The sequence below is a fragment of the Plecotus auritus genome, assembly GCF_963455305.1.
Source record: "Plecotus auritus genome assembly, chromosome: 8".
Classification (NCBI taxonomy): Eukaryota; Metazoa; Chordata; class Mammalia; order Chiroptera; family Vespertilionidae; genus Plecotus; species Plecotus auritus.
This window is the reverse complement of record NC_137782.1, coordinates 109,547,813-109,558,776: the sequence shown is the minus strand read 5'-3', so window position 1 is coordinate 109,558,776 and position 10,964 is coordinate 109,547,813. Positions and strand designations below refer to the sequence as shown.

General features: G+C 45.9%; 1 protein-coding gene across 1 annotated transcript; it reads right to left on the bottom strand.

The window, feature by feature from the left end:
* Nucleotides 1-3,799: 3,799 nt before the first annotated feature.
* Nucleotides 3,800-9,661, bottom strand: LOC308256641 (lithostathine-like; the record flags this gene model as incomplete). Its single annotated transcript, XM_080684938.1, has 7 exons — nucleotides 3,800-3,867; nucleotides 4,150-4,276; nucleotides 4,880-5,017; nucleotides 5,216-5,334; nucleotides 5,897-5,973; nucleotides 9,208-9,414; nucleotides 9,606-9,661. 7 exons carry the CDS (start codon nucleotides 9,659-9,661, stop codon nucleotides 3,800-3,802), a joined length of 792 nt encoding a protein of 263 aa, XP_080541064.1.
* Between the last annotated feature and the right edge of the window lie 1,303 nt (nucleotides 9,662-10,964).

Here is a 10,964-nt window from a genome sequence, read left to right as displayed (position 1 = left end):
CTGCCAAATGTTAAGGCTTCCCAAGTGCAGTCTTGATTGAGGCCGGAATGTTTCCAGGCCCCAGCACAGCAAACCCACTGAGACCCTTTCTTTACTAGTACTCATGTCTTGTCTATGGTGAGGTAAAGATGGAAAGCAGAAATAAGATTTTAGAAAATTTTGTAACAATTTGATAGATGAGTTTTGTCTATAGCATTTAAACTTCTAAAAATGAGTTTGTAATGTATATACTTTTATGTTTCATATTTTGTTTTTAGTCATTCTTTTTTTTAAAAAAAGACTAACTTTTAGAATAGTTTTAGATTTACAGAATTATATGAATGTGGAGGAGTTCCATAAATTATTTGGAATTTTTTCTGCATGAAATACTGGTCTTTGCATACATATTAATAGATTAATATAATATTATATATTATTATAAATATTGTCATAAATAAATATTAATACTATATTAACATATAAGTAATTCTATCCTAATTGATTCATGGATATTTGCATTATACTTTGAGTTACAATCCAATACTATTTGATTTCTTTTGTTGCTGAATTACTCCCAGCTTTGGTCCTAGGAGTGCTTTCAGTTGGGTCTTCCGTTCCATTGACACAACCCCAATATTAGGTTTTTATTTTTACATTTCCTTACTTTCTGGCACACTAAGATGCTCCACTTTTATTTTATACTAGAGGCCCGGTGCACGAAATTCGTGCCCTGTGGGTGGGGTGTCCCTCAGCCCAACCTGCACCCTCTCCAATCTGGGACATCCCTCTCATAATCCGGTACTGCTGGCTCCCAACTGCTCTCCTACCTGCCAGCCTGGTCACCCGCTAACCACTCCTCTGCAAGCCTGATGGACACCTAACTGCTCCCCTGCTGGTCTGATTGCCCCCAAATGCCCTCCCCTGCTGGCCCGGTAACCCCCAACTGCCCTCCCCTGCCAGCCTGGTGGCCCGCAAATGCCCTCCCCTGCCGGCCATCTTGTGGCAGCCATTCTTGACCACATGGGGGTGGCCATCTTGTGTGAGGGCATGAGGGTCAATTTGCATATTAACTCTTTATTATATAGGATTATTATATAGGATACTAGAGGCCCGGTGCATGAAATTCATCCACAGGGGGGGTGTGTGTCCCTCAGCCCAGCCTGCACAGTCTCCAATCTGGGACCCCTTGATGGATGCCTGACTGCCCGTTTAAATGGACAGTCAGGCATCCCTCTCACAATCCAGGACTGCAGGCTCCCAACTGCTTGCCTACCTGCCTGCCTGATTTCCCTAACTGCTTCTGCCTGCCAGCATGATCACCCCCTAACGACTCCCCTGCCAGCCTGATTGACACCTAACTCCTCCCCTGTCAGCCCGATTGTCCCTAACTGTCCTCCCCTGCAGGCCTTGTCACCCCTAACTGCCCTCCTCTGCCAGCCCAGTCACCCCTAACTGCCCTCCCCTGCAGGCCTGGTACCCCCCCAACTGCCTTCCCTTGCCTGCCTGGTTGCCCCTAACTGCCCTCCCCTGCCAGCCCAGTCCGGTCACCCTTAACTGCCCTCCATTGTCAGCCTGGTTGCCCCTAACTGCTCTCCCCTGCTGGCCTGGTCGCCCCCAACTGCCCTCCCCTGCAGGCCTGTCCCCTCCTACTGCCCTCCCCTGCAGGCCTGGTCACCCCTAACTGCCCTCCTCTGCCGGTCCAGTCAACCCTAACTGCCCTCCCCTGCAGGCCTGGTCACTACCAACGGCCCTCCCCTACAGGCCTGATTGCCCCCAACTGCCCTCCCTTGCACGCCTAGTCCCTCCCAACTGCCCTCCCCTGTAGGCCTGGTCACTCCCAACTGCCCTCCTCTGCCAGCCCAGTCGCCCCTAACTGACCTCCCTTTTAGGCCTGGTTACCCCTAACTGTCCTCCCCTGCTGGCCTGATCATCCACAACTGCCCTCCCCTGATGGCCTGGTCCCCCCCAACTGAGTTCCCTGCAGGCCTGGGTCCCCCCCCCCCCAACTGATGTCCTCTGCAGGCCTGGGTCCCCCCCAACTGATGTCCTCTGCAGGCCTGGGTCCCCCCCAACTGTCCTCCCCTGCAGGCCTGGTTGCCCCCAACTTCCCTCCCCTGCAGGCCTGGGTCCCCCCCCAACTGCCCTCCTCTGCTGGCCATCCTGTGGAGGCCATCTTGTGTCCACATGGGGGCGACCATCTTGTATGTTGGAGTGACGGTCAGTTTGCATATTACCTCTTTATTATATTGGATGTGGTGTATTACATTGATTGATTTGCATATGTTGACCCTTCCTGGCATCCCAGAAATAATTACTTCTTGGTCATAGTGTATGACCCTGTTAATGTTCTGTTGAAATCGGTTTGGTAACATTTTTTTTTTCTTTTTTCTTTTTTTTTTTTTCTGTATGATGTTTTTTTTTATTAAGGTATTATATGTGTACATATCTTACCATTTACACCCCACCCCACTCCCATACATGCCCTCACCCCCCAATGTTTTGCATCCGAGGGTTACTCTTATATGCATGCATATAAGTCTTTCGGTTGATCTCTTATTTCCCCCATGGTTTGGTAACATTTTGATGAGGATTTTTACATCTGTAATTATCAAGGTCATTAACATGTTTTCTTTCGTTGTGGTGTCTTTATCTGGACAGATTCAAAATGCTTATTTTTCTCTTCATCACAAGATTCTTGTGGGGTTCCAGAAGTAAAACCCACGAAAGAGTAGCAACCTCCCTAAGACTGCACCCTCCAGCAGTTTCTCACTCTTAACCCCAACCACACTCAGCATTCTGCAATTTGTCACAATTACCATTTAATGTTCCTAAGAGCTCAAGGCTCCAGCAGCTCCAACTCCCACAGAAATGAGAAGGCCCTGTGCTCTGGAGCCTCGGCAGGTATCAGGGTGATGAGTGCAGGAAAAGTTGTTGGTTTTCAAATTGTTCAGACTTTTTTCTTCACGAAGAGTAACAACTTCTAATGCTCTGCATTTCAGCTGTTACCACAGTCCAAGTAGTTAATATTTTATAAAAGTTATGGTCCAATTTAGATTGCAAATTAAAGAGAACAACCAGTCCTCTGTCCAGTAATGTCAGAAGTGCTGTTATAGTAGCATCAGAGGCTAACAGTAACCAAAGATGCTGCTGGTGCCACACTATCAGGAGGCGAGTACAGTAGAGGGTGTGGAGACCAGTGTTTTGTCTGCACACGACGTGAATCCTATGTGAACAGGGCCTACATACTCATTGCAAATATGCTGGTGGGGACGTCCCTGTAATCATTGTCCCAGGGGCCTGAATGAAACGGAACAAAGGCAGCACCTAGATTTTCTCCCACACCCACTGATTCCTCAGTCTTGCTATGAGACTGGAACATAAAAATGCACAAGTATTGAGTAAAATATTTATTTCTACTGTCTGGGACTTCAGGCCATTGGACACACGGAAGCCTGAAATGAGGGTAAGGAGGAGGGAAGGTAAAAAAGAAGAGGTCCGGGTTGAGGGTGTGCGAAAAAATATTCCTTTCTGGTGGGTCCTCACTTGGTCCCACGATGAGCTGCATCCCAAACTCAGGCCACTGGCTCCCACCTGACCTAATTCTTTTTTTTTTTTTAATTGATTTCAGAGAGGAGGGGAGAGGGAAAGAGAGATAGAAACAGCAATCATGAGAGAGAATCATTGATTGGGCTGTCTCCTGCATACCCCACACCAGGGATGGAGCCCGCCACTTGGGCATGTGTCCCGACGGGGAATCGAACTGAGACCTCCTGGTTCATAGATTGATGCTCAACCACTGAGCCACACCTGCTGGACTCACCTAATTCTTGAACTTGCAGATATAGGGTAACTTCTGAAGACAGTTATTATCTTTCCATTTCAGATATCCTGGAGAGAGAGAAGAGCTAAGGTGAATGGGGCTGGTGGAGCTCAGGGCTCAAAGGAAAGACATCCCAGACTCTGGCCTAGGATTCAAAGCCCCGCCCTCATCATCACCAGTGACCCTCTCCAGGGGAAGGAAACTCACAGAAAGGAGAGATGAAAGGAGATGGGAGAAGACAAACCAACACTGAATTTTCTGGTTCAGGAGAATTCCCTGAAGGTTAGGCCCAGAAACGGGGGACAAGGGGATGGAAAGGTTGGCCAGAAGGTAGCTCTTCTCTTTCTTACCTGAGTTTCGTGATAGGCTTCCGCAGTAGTCAGGTTTTGAAGTGGTGGCAGGATTTCTCTCCCAGGCAAGGTAATTCAGCACATCATTATTACTCCACTCCCATCCACCTGCATTGGGCTCATAGCCCTACAGAGTAGAGGATGGAGCCAGGTAAGGTTGAGTGGTCATTAGAGTTCTTTATGCATGATCCCCTCAGGTGAACACCTGGTCCCCTCCTCAGGATCATGGAATTTGGTCTGCTATTCCATATGTTGTCACGGAGCTTTCCTCTTTCCTAATTCCTTGCTCCTATTGGTAAGTCCAAAAGTCAATAATCATAAAGACCAATGGAACCACTCAGAGTAACAAGTTACTGGCTGGACAACAATTGGCAGTGAATTTATAATTACACCCTGAACCTCAAAGGTACTGGCTATTCTACAAGGAAAAATGCATCTCATTTTCATGTAGGATTCCTCGCTGAAGCTCAGAGAACTGAATTACAGGGTGTCATGTCTGAATTGTATACAAATCTGGACAAGAGGCAGATTAACTTCAGCTGGAGACTACTTGGAGACTATTGACCTTCACAGAACTCAGCTCTTCACCTGGCCTCCAGGTCCTCCCTTTCCCCCAAATGTCCCTGCAGATCTCTGAGCTCTGGAGTTCTCTGGGCAGGCACAGGGACAGAGAGTGGGCCTGAATGACCACAGCAGCTTCAGAGATAACTGGCAAGCGATGTCACCGCACCTGTGTGGGATCATGAATCCCAATCCAGACGTCTGGGCAGGTGTTCGAATTGCTCTTGACCACAGAAGCCAAGAAGGATGCCTCAGACGCACTGAGCACAGACGCAAGGAACCCCGAGGGTCGCTTCTGGCAGGCAATCTGTGTGGGGAAGAGACAGACTGAGGAGGAGGCTGAGACATCACTGGGGGTAGGGCAGGGCTGAGGGGTAAGAAGAGGTCTGTGTGTAAAAGATGAGTGTGCTCATTCTCACTCCCAAAAAAGTCTGGAAAATGGAGATCATCCCCTCTCCCTCCTGTCCCTAATGTAATACTTCTACCTGTAAATGCACCTACTCACATCTGCGTCAGCCCAGGATTTTGGTGTCATAAACAAAGCATAGCAGTAGAAGCGATGGGAATAGGAGCCTTCGGGACAGTTGCTCCGTGGAGAGTGAAGTTCCTTCTTGGACTCTTCACCTGGGGTGGATGGAGGTAAGAGAGAGGGATGGAGTGAAACAAAGTGTGGGGATGGGTGTTGGGACTGACTGTGGGAATATTTGTGAGCCAGTTCTTGGGGGAATGAACATCAAACTCTTGCCTGTCTCTCATCATTTCCAACACTTTCAAGATTTCTTGATCTTGAACTAGCCCCATTAAATGAAGAAGCATCCCTTTTTGTTCTACCCTCCCCCTTTATTCAAAAGTCCAATACTTCCCCCACTCGGCGCTGATGTTCTCACACCAAGTCCTCCAATAATTCTCCTGCTTCTCTCACCACTGACCCTTCCTGCTTTCTCTCTTCATCCTGCCAAAGTCCACTCACAAAATGGGAACCATCTCATTCCACTGTTAATGGACCACTGTGGTGCCCGCCACCATGAGTTACCCTGAAGGAAGGAGTGACGATGGAGGAATGGCAGGCAGTTTCACTGTGTGAGGAGATACCTCACCATTGCCACATGCATCACAGGAGGCTTCCTTCACTTCTTGGCCCTGGGCATTCACAGGGAACCCAGTGCTGGAGGCAGAGAAAGCTCACCTTGCACCTGAGATAGAAGCATCAGCAGCACCCAGGACACGCTGTGCAGGGCCATGGCAGGCAGCGATGTACAATACCTGTGACTTGAAGAAGCAATCAGAGATCATTCAAGAAGTGTGGTCAGAGAGAGGGCATGTAGGGACCCCTCTGTTCTCCCTCTTGTCTTTTCCTTTGACAACACTCCTAGAAATAAATTGATCTTGGTGACATCTATCCCCTTTTATGATTCTGGAAATAATTGGAGAATCTGTACACCCTCTTACCCCTAGGACTGATGTTCTTTGAAGACCAGAATCCTCCTATAGCATTTCCCCAAATGTGTGAGGTAAACCCCTGCCATGGCTCTCACCTCCTCTCAGCTCCCACTTACCTGTTTTGCAGGTACTATATCTGGGATGGTTGGTCAAGTCAGAAAAGACTCGGCCTTTATAAGAGAGTCTGATGGTGTGGCCTTGAAATGAATAGCAGGCATGTGGACCAGGACAGGGATACCGGGAAAGGGCTTGGCATTGGTTCAAGGAGGTTTGTGCCATGGGTAATAGATTATTCTGGGCAATGGCTGGGAATTGCCCCAGATATTACTTCTTTTCCGTTAGCAGGCCAGCACTTTCCTTAGGAACGGGTGCAGTTTGGACTTTATAATCCTATGCCCGGTTTTCTTATTCTGAAAAACTTCCTGGAATGAAGGTAGCCTTTGGCACAAATTCTTATGTTATGTGGTTTAGAAAATGTGGCATTGAATAGATAAGAAAAACGTTGATAATGTATTTTTTAGCAATCTGCCAAGTACTGGCCCCTCTAGGCATATGTATGAATATGTTTCATTTTTTCCTGTATATATATTTTTCTTTAAACCTTGTATTTTAAGAATAAATAAAAAGAAAGAACTTAGTAAAAGTCGGGTGGTTATAGAAATAGGAATTATTGCTGAGAACCAAGTATTAGCTGAGGAAAAAGAAACAATTAGAACTAAGGGAAAGAACAGTGGTTCAGAGTTGCTGTTACAGCGGTCTTGTAACTCAGTGGGTAAGCCAGGAAGGAACAGCAGATTAGCCGTGCCTTCCTCTGGCACCTCTGGCCATTTGACACTTCAAAATGGCATTCTCAGATTGTGACTGGTAGATCCTTCCAGGGAGACCGTGAAGTTGTAACTTTCATAATGATACCAAGATGTTATTTGTCTTTTTTACTGTGTTGACATTCGCACTATGGGACGAAAGCAGGGTGGGTAAAAGTTCTGATGCATCAGCATTAATCAAGGCAGTAGCATCAACCTGTGTTCTCCATATCCATGCACTTGCAAGAAACAAGACATTTTTACTGAAAAACTGTCCTGGATGAACTTGATGAAACGGTAAAAATAATTGATTTTATCAAGTCTAAAACCTTGGATATATTTATTTTGATATCCTGTATGACTAAATGGGAAGTCTGCATAATAAAATACAATGTTTGTCACAAGAAAAAGCATTTGTAACAGTTTTAACCTACAGTTTTCATGAAACACAATTCTTATTTGAAAAATGGACTGAGAGAAAAACTTGTCATTCTCATATGGGCATTTTTGGGGGCAGTTTTCTGAAAATGATCAAAACTAGATAGTAAATAAATATTTTTAAAATAGTTTTAACATCTAATATTATAAATATCAGTAATTCATATGAATAAAAATAGTTTGGGGTCTTTAATAATTTTTAAGTGTAAAAGTGTCATGAGGTCAAAACACTTTGAGAACCTCTGATTAACATTATGCTACCAATTTGCAGGAAATATCAGGGATGAAGATATTTTATGTTACAACACAGCAATATAATCAGCAAAGTCTAGAAGGTGGGACACTATAGGACAAATGACTCCATTTCCTTAGCAAACGAATTTTTAAAAATAAAGCAATATTACATTCTTAACATTTGAGAAATGTATCATTCAAATACAATGTGTGGAGCATATTTAGATCCTGATTTGAACAAAGCAAATGGGAAAAAATAAATATAATGCTATTGGTGGGGAGCTCTCTGTGTCCCCACTGGTTGCTGGTGGAAGTGGAGCTCTTGCAATGTCACCAGAAAAGGAATTTTCTGAGACTCCCATGGGAGAATGAGTGGCATTTATTTGCATGAAATCACATCCTTGAGTTTCCAAAGTCCCATTTCCCTTCACCTCACCAAGGAAAAAGCCCAGTGGTGTCTTTAGCAGGACTAAAGTGTTGCCCAGAGTTTCTGTTCCATGTTTGCATGTGTTCCCAGCTGCAGCCATCAGTTCATTGTGCGTGGGGTCTGCATGATGTTAGAAAGAAGGCGAGCCCCAAAACCAGGGGTCCTGGCAGAAGACAAAGGATACTCAGGAGCCAGACAGCAAGGTAATACCTTTACTCCTGCAGGAGGTGTGCACACACAGGGTCTGGCAACACGCCCACTGAGCAGGCCATCTGCTCCCGATTTTATGTCTGACGCAAGTCATCTGTTCCTCACTCTTGATTGGTCAGAGCTTAGGCTCATATTCTTGAGCCATTGGCTAATTTAAAGGAAAAAGGGAGGGGCTGATCTTTGCTGCTTCAAATGGTGGCCCCAGGGAGCTGTAAGTCACATGGGCCAAAATGGCGGCTGCCTAAAATCCCTTCTTTGACAGAAAAGATTACTTATTTATTCCCACAATTCCCCACTTTTCTTATTTAACTCTTTTCTTCAAACTCAACTAACATTCCTGCTCTGCATTGTCTAAGAGGAGATTATTTAGCTGTTTGGTCAACACGGTTTCCATTAACCTTTGAATAAGACCCCTAGTGCATGGGATGATACACCATCCCGTCACTGTAACTCCTAACCTGATCATCAGAGGGGTGAGCATGGATATCATCATTTCCTTCCACTTTCTGAACCATTGCTCTAGTGCAGTGGTCGGCAAACTGTGGCTTGCGAGCCACATGCGGCACACGAGCCGCGGTTTGCCACTCTGTTGACTAATGAGTTTGCCAACCACTGGGATAGGGGCTTAATCACAAAGAACAACAACAGCCTGTAATTATTGGAATTGAGAGTCTAGGTCAGTGGTTGGCAAACTCATTAGTCAACAGAGTGGCAAACCGTGGCTTGCGAGCCGCAGTTTGCCGACCACTGCTCTAGTGGATCAGAGAAAGGATCCTCAGTTCCAGGATTCCCAGCTCACTCATTAGCTAGAGTTGTTAATCCCTCTAGGGCTCAGTGATGGTTCCCTTTGGCTGTGATGAATGTCAGGGATGAATGTACAACACTGGCCCCCCAACATTACACATACTCCTCCTTTTTTCTGCCAGAATCCTTTCCAAGGCCAACCTATCCTCCCACGTCACCCTGCTGGTGGCATCTAGTTGTTCGGCTATACCTTTAACTGCATCTCGAGTATAGTTAACAATCCTTTGCTGGTTATAGTAAATATAATTAATCCAACCCACATTCTTGATTACAGTGGACCACCAGAACAGGACAGATTCAAATCCTGCAGCAATCTGATTTCTAGCCTTAAACTCCTTGGCAATCCTTCTGGAACCCCAGTGGGATCTGTGTAAATATGGGGATCAAAGGAGCCCCCTGGCCTCTCTTCTTAGTCTGTCCATTGAAAAAGGTTTACAATATGCCAAAGTGAAGGGGATAGCCAACTGTATGAGCATGCAAGTTCTGTTCCAGGTGCTGGGCAAGGCCACAAGTAATGGTCCCCCATAAAACCATCACACATCAGCAGGGGGTATCGACAGTGCAGAATGATTGGCTTCTGAGGATACTCGGCCATTTACGCATTTGGATAAATTTCCCATAAACTCCAAGTACTCTTTCCCCACCTTGAGAGACAGGAGGTATAGTTTACATTGGAGGACGGGGGCTGGATCGTTTTGGGGGATTCTTGCTCTTTACCTCTATTGGATGGGAACAACAGGAAGAGAGTCTTATAGGAAGTGTTTCCCCAGGCAGTTTTCTCCTGACACAGGGCAAGCATACATTCCATCCCGTTACTGTCTAAGGTCCATCTGAATGGAAATGGGACCACGTGGGCCTCCTGCCTTCCTGCCGTGCAAGTGTAACATTCACTTTCATTTAGGCAATGTACAGAATATTTAGTCCATTCCACCCAGGCATTCGTTTCCTTATATCCTACTTCTATTTGTATGGTAGTGGCAGTGGCAATGTCCTTGGGTGGGGCTACCAGTCTCGGAGCAAACCTTCCCAGGGGATCTTGTCCAGGACATCTACTCCTAAACCTAGCCCTAGCCAATCTCTTGGCCTAAAGGCTGAAATATTCAAGTCATTCAAGTTATCTATAATCAATAGACTTAACTGGGTAAGCATGATCCGGATTGTGCACATTTCCCCAGCCCACATTGTAAGCCCCCGCAATTTGCCAGAACCCTAAAGCATATAGACAGCTTACAGTTTCTTTAGTGTTAATTTCCAGGGGCTATTTCTTGGTATGGCCATCCAAGTTGAGGTGTCTCCACCCAGAGAAGCTGGTGGTCAGCCCTTAACCACCAGCTTCTCTGGTGATGGGTCCAACCTCGTTCTGCAGTCTGAACAGCAGTCTCAGTGGTAAGCAAGACAAGGCAGGGTTCTTCCCAGGAGGGTCCCAACTTGTTTCCCTCTATGTCTTGACCAGAACATAGTCTCCTGGTGAATGGCATTGAGCCAGGAGCTCAAGAGGAGGGCCTTGGGCCAGGAGGCCTTCTAACCTGATTATTTTGCTGTTTGGTCAACACGGAGAGAGATTAAAGTAGAAGAGATACTCAGTACATACTTCTTAAGAAATTGGTCCCTAGTCTCCATTGTAGAAAGATCTTGAGGCATTCCAGGGCCTATTGGAATGACCTAAAGCCAATTCTAGGTCAAGAAAAAGTTTTAACTTCATTTGTTCTTGGGTGTGGCCAGCAAATGACACTATTTGGATTTCTGCTATCTGTTTCCCTGAGTTTGTAGATATAAGCGATTTGACCTTTGGTTAGGGAAGCAAAATGCAAATCATTTACTGTTAAGTGTCCTTGGTTTAGGTAAGATGGGATTTACTAGATAGCTCCAAATTGCTGTTTAACCATCTCAGTTTCCCT